This window comes from Mus musculus, chromosome 4 (assembly GCF_000001635.26).
Source record: "Mus musculus strain C57BL/6J chromosome 4, GRCm38.p6 C57BL/6J".
Classification (NCBI taxonomy): domain Eukaryota; kingdom Metazoa; phylum Chordata; class Mammalia; order Rodentia; family Muridae; genus Mus; species Mus musculus.
Genome location: NC_000070.6, coordinates 116,304,475 through 116,319,368, shown reverse-complemented (window position 1 = coordinate 116,319,368; position 14,894 = coordinate 116,304,475). Strand labels below are relative to the sequence as shown.

The following is a 14,894-nucleotide window of genomic DNA, read 5'->3' as shown; positions in this document are numbered from 1 at the left end:
AGGAGAAGAGTCACACAGCTATCAGTACAGGGTGTAGTGGGAACCCGGTGAAGAAATCTTTTCCATCTTGCAATGAACATGAGTGAAAGGTCCTTGGAAAACATGGAGTTTATTCACTGACTTGGATATTAAGTGCAAATTGGCCAGTGGAGGGCCATGAACACAGTAGTGTATTGGAAAGAGTAGTGAGTCAAGCTGCATGGGGAACACTAGGCCTTTTGGAGCTGCCAAAAAAGGCTAGGACATTAACACAGTCAGATTCATCTCAGGTAACCCCAGCTGGCCTCAGATTCAGTATGTAGCTGAGGCTGGCTTTGAACTCCTGATCCTCCTATCTCTACCTTCCAAGTACTAGGATTATAAGCATGTATCCACACCTAGCTTCTTAAATAATTAACATAAATACATACCTCAGGAGTATACAAACCATTGAGTTTTATCAGATATTAAAATATAACTGTAGCCAGGCAGTGGTGGTGCACACCTTTAATCCCAGCACTTGGGAGGAAGAGGCAGGCGGATTTCTGTGTTCAAGGCCAGCCTGGTCTACAGAGTGAGTTCCAGGACAGCCAGGGCTACACAGAGAAACCCTGTCTCAAAAAATAAAATATAAATATATATACACACTGTATAATCACTACCATGGTTAAAATAATGTTTCTCCTCAAAAAGGTCTCTGTGCCCTTTGTGTCCTCTCTTTCTTCCTCCCAGACACCTCTTCCCTGCTATTGCTCCTTTACCCTACGTCCTAATGCAGTGTGTTATCCCACCTTTCACTCCATGCAATTTGGGGTTTAGATTTAGACATCAATATATTTATTTCTTAGTAAACATGCCATCAAAAAACTTATGCTTGCCTAGAATGTATGAGACCCTAAAGTAATTCAATTCCTACCACTGTAGAAAGGAAGGAGGGAAGGGAGAGAGGAGGACGGAAGAGAAAGGAGGAGAAGAATGAAGCAGGAAGAAGAGAAGGAAGGGAGGGAGGGAGGAAGTAGAGAGAGAGAAAGAGCGAGCAAGCTACTTTGATTCAGCACGGGTGTCAGATGAACCAGGAGAGTCAGCACGGGGACCGTAGAGCATTTGTAAGAAGGGCAGGCAGAGTAGTAGGAACAACGATAGGAGGTGGATGTAGCTGAAGACTGACGGGAAAGAGGAAGTGTAACGGACTCTAGGTCCTGTGAACTGCAATTGCATATGTGCCAGCAGTGCTCAAGAGTGACCACCTGAACATACCACCTACAGTACTCTTGACAGTACCACCTGGCTGAAAACAATCTGACTAGGCTAAACTGTCTTGAAGCCAAAAACTCTTTCCTTATTACTCAGAAGTCTATAATCTGACAGTGAACTATAAACCAGCTTTGTTTCATGATCTGTAAATCCTATTTCTGGATGTTTAGGGACCAGGGTATACCATCACAAAGAAGTTTGAATTCTTCCCCTCTGATGTGTACTTGAATGCCAAGAAGGGCCACAGCACCTGCTCGTATCTCTTCCTCTGACCACCTCTTTTCTCTGGCACAGGAGTTTGACCCTGAAGAATTTTACCACCTGTTAGAAGCAGCTGAAGGTCATGCCAAAGAGGGACATGGAATTAAATGTGACATTCCCCGCTACATCGTTAGCCAGCTGGGCCTAACTCGGGATCCCTTGGAGGGTGAGCATGCTGTTTGGTGGCTGTAGAGAAGAGATTTAGCCTAGACATGGACCTAACATAGCCTTAGAGGTCTCAGACCACAGAGACACCCTGTGCTCTCTACTATTACAGTCTTTTCTTTTGAATCAATGTTTACATTTACCTGCTCTGTCCTAGCCAGCTACGTTGGATTTAGAGCCTCTCCTATTGGCCACCTTACAAGCCTTCCTGTTTGGGGCTTGTTCAATTCTGTTGTAAAGTTTGGCTTTATTCTTCTGGAGTTGATGATGCGCCCCTGCATGAACAGTGGGCTCACTTGCCTTGCTCTGTAGTTGTTCCACTCCTGTCTGTTTGCCTCCCTGACCCAGTAAGTGAAACAGTCGTGGTCTGAAGGATGAGTGCTAGAGGCTTCCCACAGCCCTGTTATCCAGGAGAGAGGCTCTTCTAGACTATGCCAGGCCTTATAAATGGTATTGAACTTCTAGATAATAAAGTCACAGCACTTGGCTTATTTCCCTGTCTGAAACCTGTGCCTTACTAAGGATAGAGCCACAGGGCTAGGTCTGCATTTCAGGTTGGTACAGGAAGTATTAATACCTACCCCACATGTACCTGTTGTATGATATGAGGATATTGTCAAAATGCCTGCCACTGCTAAGCAATTTTCTCTGATATCCTTGCATGTTTCTAGAAATGGCCCAGTTGAGCAGCTATGACAGTCCAGATACTCCAGAGACAGATGATTCAGTTGAGGTAAAGATCCTGAGAATTCCTGCCTCAATCTTGGAGCCTGAGCTCTGTGAAGCCCTATAAGTTTGCTTTAAAAGAACATTTGCGGGCTAGAGAGAGAGCTTGGTAGTTAAGAGTACTGCTGCTCTTCCGGAGGACCTGGATTCAGTTTCTAGCACCCACATTAGTGACTCGAAACTACCTGTCGCTCCAGTTCCAGCACCCTCCTCTCAACTCCATGGGCACCAGTCACACATACATACATATATGTAAAATAAGAGTAAATGTCTTGGGGGGGTCATCTAAAGGGATAGGGAGTTCGTGCTGCCAACAGTAGGAAGTGGGGTTCCTGGGAAAGAATGGGCAGGCCTGGTACTATGACTGCACAACTTCCCCAAGCATACGTGCTCTGAAAAACATGCCTGCTTCCTTCGTTTTCCTTTGCCTTCTAGGGTCGTGGGGTATCTCAGCCATCTCAGAAGACCCCCTCTGAAGAGGACTTTGAAACCATTAAGCTCATCAGCAATGGCGCCTATGGGTAAAGGCATGGAGTCAGATTGGGGCCAGGAATAGAGCAGAGTCAGCCCTTGCTCTCTTCCTTCTGAAATTGTATGATTCCCAATCCCCTGGGCAAAAGATACTGTAAGGTAGACCTGCTCCCTCCTTGAATTTCTCCTGGAGTGTCAAGAGGTCAGTTTCCTCTGGCATTTAAACATTGATTCTTTGCCCAGGCAAGATTACTACCTGTCTTGGTAGCACTCTCTGAGTTCTGGAAATACTGAGATGGGTCCTCAGAACCTGGTCTTCCAGAAAAGTACAATAGTTCATTGGCACAGTAGCAGGCACACCCCAAGGTCTTTGTTGTTCTATATACATATATGGGATGGTGAGGCAGCTTGGGGTTATGGAATGTACAATTGAGGTGCTGAGAGCATCTGGGGGCTGGGCTGGGCTGGCTGTCTTTCCCAGGGCTGTCTTTCTGGTGCGGCACAAGTCCACGCGGCAGCGCTTTGCAATGAAGAAGATTAATAAGCAAAACCTAATCCTACGGAACCAGATCCAGCAAGCATTTGTGGAACGCGACATACTGACTTTCGCTGAAAACCCCTTTGTGGTCAGCATGTTCTGCTCCTTTGAGACCAAGCGTCACTTATGCATGGTGATGGAATACGTAGAAGGTACTGGGGGAAATGTGGCTATATAGAAGTCAAAGTGCAGTCTGAGACTTAAGCCTGAATAGGGACCAGCTTCTTTGTAGTGAAGTTTCAGGCTCCAGTCTCCAAGACCTCTTTGTCATTTTGCCTAGAAACTCTGAGACCATTGGCCTCAGTGAGCTCATATCTCCAACGTGAGAATGGTGCTTTTCCATGAAGGCACTCAGAGACTGATGTGGCAACCCAACATCTATAGTCTCCCCTAAAGTCTGAGGCACCCTCAGGCAGGAACAGAGCTTTTAGTTACTAGCCACAAAAGCCCATTGTGGGACTCTGAGAAGATTGCATCTGGCTAATGGCTTGTGAAAGGGCCACTCCTAAACCAGTCTAATGGTCTCAGAATAGTCTAGGAGAACAGCATTCGGCAAAGCTCTGCAGTGGCCCTCCCTCTGACCCCTCACTCTGTGTACAGCTCCAAACATATTTTCCCTAAGGCTTAACGTTGAACCTAAACAAAACCATGCTTTTACTTCATTGGGTATTTACTGGAGAAAAAGGAAGTGGAACAAACAAGTATTTTAGCAGATGCAATCTTTGAATACAGTATTCCCATCCTAAAAACTTAGTCTTATCCCAGCAAGGCATGATGAATGTATAAAGGCCTGGATCCCTTCCTTCCGTCTCCTAAATGATAGTCTTGAAAGCCACTTGCAAATTGATTTCCTGCTTTCTATTACCTGTCTCCTACCCATGCTAATAGCAGAAGGGCTGGGGTCCCAGGCTCCAGCATCAGGCTGTTCTGTGAGGCTATTTCCTTACGTTCTACAAAGCCTAAGAACTGACTGGAGCAGGGTCCTGGATCATGATAGCTTTTTCTCATGATAGCCTGGGCTCTTTATAGGGGGAGACTGTGCCACTCTGCTCAAGAACATCGGGGCCCTACCTGTGGACATGGTACGCCTGTACTTTGCGGAAACTGTGCTGGCTTTGGAATACTTACACAACTACGGCATCGTGCACCGTGACCTCAAGCCTGACAAGTATGCCCACTGTCTAGTTCTGTTGTTCAGGGCATCCTCTTGATAATTGAGACAAATGCATGTTCGGATCATCTTAGAATGGCTACTAGGAAACAGAAGAAACCAAGCAGAACAAAAGACTCAGCACATCTAATAGTGACATAGAAAATTAGCTTTGAAACACAGACCTCTGTCAGATGCCACTCATGCTGGTTAACTCTGAGTCAGTCTTTTAACTAAAGTTTTGAACCTCAAATTCCCCTCTTCTGAAATGAAATCAGTGCATTTGCTCTGCTGCATGTTCTAGAAATATACCCCCTTCCTTCTTTGGTGCTGTTTATCAAAATCAAGGTCTGTGCATGCTAGGGAAATTCTTTACCACTGAACTACACCCTCAGTTCCAGAATAGTTTAGAGACAATCACAGGACTCAGGAGATCACAGCACTTGTTTCTTGCTCAGATGACGAGCCAGGTAGGAAACCTGACTTTGAGATATATGGCCTGGGCAGCTAGGCTAGCCCATTAAGGGAATCTGGACCAGAGATAGTAATTTGGGAATCACTAGGATAGGGTGAAGCCCTTAGCATCAAATAGAGTGGCCTAAGCAGAGTATGTAAAGAAGTCTCTGATTTCTGGTTTCTCCCTCTGAAAACATCCAAGGACATGGAAAAAGATTTTACCAATGTTCCTTCTCTCTAAGATGGATAATTTAAGTCCCTCAGCTCAGGGAGGGATTGTTAGTGACTCTAGCAGCTGCTCTAGAATTGATCTCAACCCTGGAGCAAGTCTCGTCCTCTTCAGGTATAGAATGCAGGGAGAACGACAAAGAAACGGAGCTGCAAGGGGGCTGAAGTGGTGCTCATCAAGCCACGGCTGCTACTTCTTAGCTACCTATGTGTTCCCCACTTGTGTCCCTTGGTACCACGCAGAAGCTAGTACTAAATCAGTACTAAGGGACAACTGAGAAATTACTCCATGATTTTATTTATGTGGTCCCACAGCCTTCTGATTACATCCATGGGACACATCAAACTCACTGACTTTGGACTTTCTAAAATCGGCCTCATGAGTTTGACAACCAACTTGTATGAGGGTCATATTGAAAAGGATGCCCGGGAGTTCCTAGACAAGCAGGTAAGAAAGCCTGGAGGAAGACCTTGGGGGTTGAAATCCAGGCCTCAGAATAAGGCCTTGGAGTTACTTGCTTAATCTGTGCCCGAGTATTAACATGGTAACTCCATGTTTTTGCCTTTAGTTCCAGGGAAGCACTAAAATAGGTAGCACATTTAGAAAACAGGCTGAGCCCTGAGAAAAAGGAGATAAAGTTTTCTCTGGGGTTGGATGAAATAGGCATTTAACTGCTGATAGCTTCATGTGAGGTGAGCCTGAGGCACAGTTCTCCTGCGGCCTGCTCTTGTTGGAACACAGCTCCACATTTACATTGGACAGCTTGCCACTTTCTGGCCAGCAGCCCTTGGATGTTCTCTTACTTGATATTTCAGCTTGTGATGTCCGTAGGTGACTGGTAAGTTCTGTCCTGGGGGGAGGAGCCAACTCTACGACCAGTTCAGAAGAGAGTGGGAGCACTAGGTTGGGCTAGAATTCGATGTTTTAGTTAGTTAGGACATACAGAAACCCTCCTACCAAGAGCTTTAATTCTGATCCCTGGGATTGATGATGTTGTTATTAGTAAGGTAAGCTGCTGCTTCATTCAGAGACTTCTCCACTCCAGCAGTAGGAACATCCCCTACTGCCATGCCAGCAAGCTGCCTCCGGATTCTGAGGCAGCCTGGCTTCTCTGTACTCAGGTATGCGGGACCCCGGAATACATAGCACCTGAGGTGATCCTGCGTCAGGGATATGGGAAGCCAGTGGACTGGTGGGCCATGGGCATAATCCTGTATGAGTTCCTGGTGGGTTGCGTCCCTTTCTTTGGAGACACTCCGGAGGAGCTCTTTGGGCAAGTGATCAGTGGTAGGTACTGTCACGCTGGGTCAGTGTGGAGTCGGGCTGTCTGCACACAGCTGGGAGGCTCTTGGGCTCTTTTTTTCTAAATGAGTGTGTTCCTGGTAGGCTTGTTTCTTTCTATGTGTGTGTGTCTGTGCACACATCTATTGTGTCCTCCTGTGGTTTTCTGTGTGTTCATGTCGCTCTTGTGTCGATGTGTTACGTATATGAATGAGTTCTGTGTTTAAGAGTAAAATGGCAGGTGAGCTGGAACTTCAGGAGCAGGAATCCCTGTTCAAAGTGCCCACACTGGCTCAAGGAGCAGGCAGTGGAGAGACTCTGAGACTCCCCTAGGAACTGGGATCCCAGACAAAGGCTCTTAGGAGCTCTCAGCTAGACTCACCCCTTCCTTATTCTGTTGTCGTTTGCATCTCCCCATTCTACCCACACATTTTCCCTTCTTTCTCATCTATGCATGATACTTCAGATGAGATCGTGTGGCCCGAAGGTGATGACGCGCTTCCCCCAGATGCCCAAGACCTCACTTCCAAACTGCTTCATCAGAATCCACTAGAAAGACTGGGCACAAGTAAGTTGGCCCTTTCTCCTTTCTCTCACCTCAGGGGACAGAGAGGCTACTTCCATGTACCCTAAAGTTCAATGGGAAGTCCCTCTTGATCCTGAAACTCCCCTATTCATTTAGGCAAAGAAGGAAGAGTACTTGAACTGAAACTTCCCAAGCCTGCTTTCTCATAATGTCAAGTCTCACATGACTGATGTCCCCCATGCCATGCAGCTAATCTTGTGTCCCTGTCCACTCTGTCTGCAGGTAGTGCCTATGAAGTGAAGCAGCACCCATTCTTCATGGGTCTGGACTGGACAGGACTTCTACGGCAGAAGGCTGAATTTATACCTCAGCTGGAGTCAGAGGATGACACCAGCTACTTTGATAGTAAGGCCATAGTGGGGTGAGGTGGGGCATGGACTGTAAGTGCCCAGAACTGCTGTGCATCCCTGCTCAGGGTTCTGCTGGTGCCACCAGGATGGCACCACCGATGATGCTGAAGCTAATTGAACTTTATTTGGTCCAGCCCGTTCAGAACGATACCACCATGTGGACTCTGAGGATGAGGAGGAAGTGAGTGAGGATGGCTGCCTTGAGATTCGCCAGTTTTCTTCCTGCTCTCCAAGGTTCAGCAAGGTGTGACTAAGGAAGCCCAGGCTAATGGGAATTGAGAGGAGAGAACCTGCCAAGGACAGACCTAGGGCAGGCTCAGGACATTTTGATAGGACCTCTTTCAGAAAAGGAGCTCAAAGGGCTAGGGCTACTCACACACAGCAGGAGCTTCTAAATCAGCCAGTCCCTGCCAGGGATGGGTCAGCAGAGCAGCTTCTGGAGATATTCAGCTTGAATGGAGTGGGGCAAAAAGAGGGGTTCTCTCAAGCCCTTGACTCAGACCCCCAGAAGGCCATTTGTTCTTGGCCATCTCATGTGTCTCCTGTGTCCACAGGTTTACAGTAGCATGGAACGGCTTTCCCTGCTTGAGGAACGCCGGACACCACCTCCAACCAAGCGCAGCCTCAGTGAGGAAAAGGAAGATCACTCAGACGGCTTGGCAGGACTGAAGGGCCGAGATCGCAGCTGGGTGATTGGGTCCCCTGAGATGTAAGCACCGGGGGCTCACCAGGGTGGGAAGGTCAGTCAGTCCTCAGTTATCATATCATGATGCTGGAGAGGAAGGGTGTTGCTAGTTAAATAACATTCTAGAGAGTCTGGTAAAATGTCTGCAAAGGTCTGTGACTAATAGCCTCAGCAGAGGCTGGAAAGGGAGACCACCTGGGCCCTCTGTTTCACAGATTACGGAAGCGGTTATCTGTGTCCGAGTCATCCCACACAGAGAGTGATTCGAGTCCTCCAATGACAGTGCGACATCGGTGTTCAGGCCTCCCAGATGGGCCTCATTGCCCTGAGGAGACTAGTAGCACCCCTCGGAAGCAACAACAGGAAGGTATATGGGTCCTCATTCCCCCATCTGGAGAGGGGTCATCTAGGCCTGTTCCTGAACGACCGTTGGAGAGGCAACTGAAGCTGGATGAGGAGCCTCCTGGCCAAAGCAGTCGGTGTTGCCCAGGTGTGGTTCCTAGGATGGTAGAAGGCATAGGCTGGGATATACTACAGGGAGAGGCTTAGCTGTACCACAGATCTCATTGTTCACTTGGGCCCACAGCCCTGGAGACACGAGGCCGTGGGACCCCTCAGCTAGCTGAGGAAGCTACAGCCAAAGCCATCAGCGACCTAGCTGTGCGTAGGGCCCGTCACCGGCTGCTCTCTGGGGACTCTATAGAGAAGCGCACCACTCGCCCTGTCAACAAAGTAATCAAGTCAGCCTCAGCTACGGCCCTTTCCCTCCTCATTCCTTCAGGTAAGGCCAACAGGGAACTAAGGTAAAATGCATAGGAAGGACATGGGAGGCTGGGGATGCGTGGGCACATGTGTAAAGCCGGTAAGTATTTGAGAGACGGCCTCCTTTCCATGAACATAGAGGTCTCTGAAGATCCAGGTTGATGTTTATGATGTACGCACACGGGCATCAGAGAGCAAGCAGGGTTGTAGTGGACTAGGAGTGGGTTGGGGTCAACAGCTTAGGCCAGCTAGGATCATGGCTGTGTTAAGACCTCTGATGGTGCACGCCTTTAATCCCAGCACTTGGGAGGAAGAGACAGGCAGATTTCTGAGTTTGAGGACAGCCAGGGCTACACAGAGAAACCCTGTCTTGAAAAACCAAAAAAACCAAAGAAGACCTCTGATCATTAAGTCTTGGTTTCTGCTTCTCCAGAACACCATGCCTGCTCACCATTGGCCAGCCCTATGTCCCCACATTCCCAGTCATCCAATCCATCATCCAGGGACTCTTCTCCAAGCAGGGACTTCTTGCCAGCCCTTGGCAGCTTGAGGCCTCCCATCATCATCCACCGAGCTGGCAAGAAGTATGGCTTCACCCTGCGGGCCATTCGAGTCTACATGGGTGACACTGATGTCTACACCGTACACCACATGGTGTGGGTATGTCTGGCCAGACAGAGTTGTTGTCCTCCAGCTGTGTACTCCCACCTTCCCCTTACCAGAGCCTATCTGCCTTTTCTTTGGTCACTGCCCACATAACTCACAGAAACCAGAGGGTGGTGGTAGTCAAGGGTCACAACAGCAGCAGAACCAGGCTCCCGATTAAAGGCTTTTCTCTTCCTGAGGCAGCATGTGGAGGATGGTGGTCCAGCCAGTGAAGCAGGGCTTCGTCAGGGTGACCTCATCACCCATGTCAATGGTGAGCCTGTGCATGGGCTAGTCCACACAGAAGTGGTGGAGCTGGTTCTGAAGGTTAGTGCTAAGAATGCTTCTGTGTGATGTATGACTGCCCTGGACTTGTGAGCCTGGACTCGCCATAAGGGGAGTGAGAGGATCGGGTACGCGTACATGTAGCATTAAGGATAGATGTAGGGACATGCAGGATTTGAATGTGCAATACAGGAGGTTTTTCTCCATATGGTAATTAACCTCATCTGCTGGCCAAACCCCAGACCGTTCTAAACTGCAAGTAAGACTGATGTCAGGACAGGAGAGGTACTGCTGTCTTGCCCGTTCCTAAACTCCTCTGGAGTGCCACTTGGAGCATTTCCTATCCTGTGAGGGAAAACAGCCTTTGATTAGTTTACATGTTGGTATGGAACATCCAAAGGTTTAAGTTAAGATGCGGGGAAGAGTAAGAGTAGGGGAGACAGCCCCATCCAAAGGTTCCAGCTTTGTCTGCTTGGCTTCCTAGAGTGGAAACAAGGTATCAATTTCAACAACTCCCTTGGAGAACACGTCAATCAAAGTGGGGCCAGCTAGGAAAGGCAGCTATAAAGCCAAGATGGCCCGAAGGAGCAAACGGAGCAAAGGCAAGGATGGGCAAGAAAGGTGAGACAGAATTGGTCCAGAGGTCTACCCTGAGATGCCCACATTTGATCAAGCCTACAGTATGCTGTCCCCTTATCTCTACAGCCGAAAAAGAAGCTCCCTATTCCGGAAAATCACAAAGCAGGCCTCCTTGCTCCACACCAGCCGCAGCCTTTCTTCCCTTAACCGCTCCTTGTCATCAGGGGAGAGTGGTCCAGGCTCTCCCACACACAGCCACAGCCTCTCTCCCAGATCTCCTCCTCAGGGATACCGGGTAGCCCCAGATGCTGTGCACTCAGGTACAGGGGTACCCCTGCAAATCAGAAACCATCCCTTGGGAAATTGGAATGAACTTGAGCCATCTGCTTCCCATAGGCCAACTCTAAAGCTCTTTGAGCATAACCTTGAAGATCTATAAGTGTTGGGAAGATTGATGGGTGGGGGCAGTGAAGGTAGATTAAGTGGACTGTAGTCACCAGTGGTAAAAAGTGAACAGCAGTCTTGGGGCATTCTAGAGCAAAGTTCTGCCTTACTGCTCAGTCACTTCTAACAGCTAACACTGATGTCTTGTTTTCTGTTTGTCTGTCCACCCATGCAACCATCCAAAGTAGGAGGGAATTCCTCGCAGAGCAGCTCTCCCAGCTCCAGTGTGCCCAGTTCTCCTGCTGGCTCTGGACATACACGGCCCAGCTCTCTTCACGGTCTGGCACCCAAGCTCCAACGCCAATACCGCTCACCACGGCGCAAGTCAGCAGGCAGCATCCCACTGTCACCGTTGGCCCACACCCCTTCCCCACCAGCAACGGCAGCTTCACCTCAGCGTTCCCCATCACCCTTGTCTGGCCATGGGTCTCAGTCCTTTCCTACCAAACTTCACTTGTCTCCTCCGCTAGGTAGGCAGCTCTCACGGCCCAAGAGTGCAGAGCCACCCCGCTCTCCCCTACTTAAGAGGGTGCAGTCTGCTGAGAAGCTGGCGGCTGCACTGGCAGCTGCTGAGAAGAAGTTAGCACCTTCCCGCAAACATAGTCTTGACCTGCCCCATGGTGAACTAAAGAAGGAACTGACACCCAGGGAAGCCAGCCCTCTGGAGGTAGTTGGAACCAGAAGTGTGCTATCCGGGAAAGGGCCACTTCCAGGAAAGGGGGTACTGCAGCCTGCTCCTTCACGGGCCCTTGGGACCCTACGGCAGGATCGAGCTGAACGCCGTGAGTCACTGCAAAAACAAGAAGCAATCCGGGAAGTAGACTCCTCAGAAGATGACACTGATGAGGAGCCTGAGAACAGCCAGGCCACACAGGAGCCAAGATTGTCCCCCCACCCAGAAGCAAGCCACAATCTACTCCCTAAAGGTTCAGGAGAGGGTACAGAAGAGGACACTTTCTTGCACAGGGATCTAAAGAAGCAGGGCCCTGTACTCTCAGGTCTAGTGACAGGGGCCACACTAGGCTCCCCCCGAGTAGACGTTCCTGGGCTCTCCCCAAGGAAGCTCAGCAGGCCACAAGCCTTTGAGGAAGCTACCAACCCCTTACAAGTCCCTAGCCTGAGCAGGTCTGGACCCACAAGCCCCACCCCCTCTGAAGGCTGCTGGAAGGCCCAGCACCTCCACACACAGGCACTAACTGCACTTTGTCCCAGCTTTTCAGAACTTACCCCTACCGGTTGTTCTGCTGCCACCTCCACCTCTGGAAAGCCAGGGACATGGTCCTGGAAATTCCTTATTGAGGGTCCAGACAGAGCATCCACGAACAAGACCATAACAAGGAAAGGTGAACCAGCTAACTCCCAAGATACGAATACCACGGTCCCAAATCTTCTGAAGAACCTGTCTCCTGAGGAGGAGAAGCCACAGCCACCAAGTGTGCCTGGGCTGACCCATCCGCTTCTTGAGGTCCCCAGCCAGAACTGGCCATGGGAGTCTGAATGTGAACAAATGGAGAAAGAAGAACCATCCCTGAGCATCACCGAAGTGCCTGATTCCTCAGGCGACAGGAGGCAGGACATTCCATGCAGAGCCCACCCCCTGAGCCCAGAAACCCGGCCCAGCCTGCTCTGGAAAAGCCAAGAACTTGGGGGCCAGCAAGATCATCAGGACTTAGCACTGACATCAGATGAGCTCTTAAAGCAAACCTAGCACTTGTTTGCTTCCCTTACATTCACCTGTGTAATACACCCTCCTGGAAACCATCTTGGCCTGTGTTTGCTTCTTTCCATTGGTCATTATCCACAGACTCTAGGTCTGGGCCTTTTGCTGCTGGGATTGTAATGACTTAAGTTTCCACTCTTGGGAGAAGACCCTAATCTAGCTGCATTTCTTAGATAATGAAATATCTGAACTCAGGCATAAATGGGTGTTGGATAGTCAGTTTTCTGGGTATAAGAGTAGGGAGTAGATCAGGAAAGAATGGCCATAATGTGGGATACACAATATACCTTCTACGTTCAAAGACCCAAAAAGAACTCGAACTAGATCTGGCAGTTTAAGGACAGACTATGGCTTACCATCCTTCTGTGTAGCCTTAAATACACAAAAAGCAAGCAGGGACCAGCCCGGAGCACTCAATGAGGACTTGTGGCCATTAATATTCCTGTTTGCTAAATTAATAAAGTTTGGGCAGAGCTGGGATTAGAATTTGGGCCTCTGAACTTTAAGTTATCTAACCTTGTGTCTTAGCCATTAAGAAAAAAATACAAGGAGGTGATGAGTTTAACTCCAGATGTATTTTATATATATGGCATCTAGAAGGTAATAAAATATATGAAAATGAGGGCTACATTTTATCAACAATGACACCCCTAGGTGAAACATTAAAGGTTGGCATAACACAGTGGTAGAATTGTCTAGCATGAAAAAGGGTCCACACAGTAATACACACACTCCAGAATACACAATCCTAGAGAGGAAAGAACTTCAAAAGACCAGATGAGATGAGAATGGAATTGCCTATTAGTGACAAACGGTTCCTGGGTTTGTCCATAGTGTAGGTTGGGATTTCTGCTGGTATATATTACAATGATTAGCCTTAATGATGAGAACTCCTAGGTAGTGTTTGAGAGGGAAATAAGGGAAACATACAGGGGACCCAGGGATAGGAAAGAGGAGGTAGGTAACATGGCAGGAACCAGGCTTGGTAGTGTGTTAAGGCTGGAAGATTCTCTGTGGTAAAGTAAGGCCAGACTTCTAAAATTCCTGAACTGATAGTTATGCTGTCTGCCCCATAATCAAATGCCTACCTCTGAGAAAAATACTGGGAGACCTGGAAATCAAAGTCACTACTGGGCTACTGCAGCTTTGTTATTCTGTGTGGGGAAGGCGGTAACTTTCAAAAATTAGATTTACAATAACAAGTTCCTATACAACATGAGCTGGAGCTTTGCTGCATAAAAGCTATTGCTAACAGCTAGGGTTATGTATGGGTTCCCTCCGTTTTGGAACATCAGGTGCTAAGATCAGAGTTAGCATCACAGGACATGGAATCAGGTTTGACATGTCAGAGCTAGGAGACTTGCTGGTTCCAAGGGCAATCTGCTCCATCTGGGATGCCTTCCTTATTCTTGTGATAGTTCTGTAACTTCTTACGTATTTGCTGCAGAGCCTGAAAACAGGTCACAGGTTATTACCTGGAATATCACAGGATGACTAAGGGGGTAAGGATTGTCTCATGTCAGGATCTGGTCAGAAGCACCATAGTGTAGGTGAAGGGGAGGGATGGGAGGAAGAAAGCACTTGCAGTTCACTGGAAACCATTCTAGGAAGTTGGAAGTGGAAGTACAACTAGTAAACATCTTGTGATATAAATACAAAAATACATGAGCATCAACCCAAGGTCAGTAGTCCTCAACACTGCTGGGTCTGAGCAGTTTCTCAAAGGTGGCTTTGGGCAGGTGGTACCAGGTTTGCTTTAGACTGTCTATATTCTGGCTGTAGTACAGGCAGGCTATAGTGGTTCCCATAAGCCGGAACTATCAGAAGATAGATGGCAATTAAACCTGCATAAGATAAGGATCACCCAGGGAACATACAGAATGAGAAAGGAAACCCAAAGGGCCACACAACATTAAATAGACACAACCAGTACCCCCCCCCCCGCCCTAAAAAGAAAGAGAAAGGGAATGAAATCCTCAACCAGAGAAGATAGACCTGCCAAGTGTGGTGGCACACACTGAACCCTGGCACTTAAGTAGAGGAAGGAGTTTGCTGCCAATTTGTTCACATAGTGAGCTCCAGGGTGGCACATTAACCCTGCCTTACCAAGAAAACATTTGAGTAAGGCATGAGAGCAGTAAGCTCACATGTTGGTTCTTCAACAGGAGTCAGGGAGAAGTACTGGATATGGCCTCAAAGCCCACCTCTGTTGACACCTCCAACAAGGACACACACCACTGTACTTACCAAATAGTTACAACAACTGGGCCCAAATAAATATTGGGGCATGAGCCTATGGGGACCATTCTCATTTAGAACACCACACCC

General features: G+C 48.3%; 1 protein-coding gene across 10 annotated transcripts in view; it reads left to right on the top strand.

Annotated features, from left to right (window-relative positions):
• Mast2 (microtubule associated serine/threonine kinase 2) overlaps nt 1-12,609 on the top strand; it is a 157,464-nt gene extending 144,855 nt beyond the window's left edge. For 4 of the 10 annotated variants that reach the window (XM_006502835.4, XM_006502836.4, XM_030253297.1 and 1 more), the window contains 18 exons: nt 1,528-1,660; nt 2,331-2,392; nt 2,821-2,906; nt 3,338-3,546; nt 4,424-4,562; nt 5,544-5,676; nt 6,351-6,516; nt 6,977-7,078; nt 7,319-7,441; nt 7,581-7,690; nt 8,001-8,155; nt 8,347-8,621; nt 8,718-8,912; nt 9,327-9,553; nt 9,743-9,865; nt 10,308-10,444; nt 10,529-10,722; nt 11,032-12,607. In XM_006502835.4, coding sequence (XP_006502898.1) covers nt 1,528-1,660; nt 2,331-2,392; nt 2,821-2,906; nt 3,338-3,546; nt 4,424-4,562; nt 5,544-5,676; nt 6,351-6,516; nt 6,977-7,078; nt 7,319-7,441; nt 7,581-7,690; nt 8,001-8,155; nt 8,347-8,621; nt 8,718-8,912; nt 9,327-9,553; nt 9,743-9,865; nt 10,308-10,444; nt 10,529-10,722; nt 11,032-12,554 — 4,092 coding nt within the window. In that variant the 3' untranslated portion in view covers nt 12,555-12,607. Of the gene's footprint in view, nt 1-1,527; nt 1,661-2,330; nt 2,393-2,820; nt 2,907-3,337; nt 3,547-4,423; nt 4,563-5,543; nt 5,677-6,350; nt 6,517-6,976; nt 7,079-7,318; nt 7,442-7,580; nt 7,691-8,000; nt 8,156-8,346; nt 8,622-8,717; nt 8,913-9,326; nt 9,554-9,742; nt 9,866-10,307; nt 10,445-10,528; nt 10,723-11,031 lie in introns of those variants that run through there. The other 6 variants (NM_008641.3, NM_001042743.2, XM_017320018.1 and 3 more) reach the window with 6 other exon arrangements.
• The last annotated feature ends 2,285 nt before the right edge of the window (nt 12,610-14,894 follow it).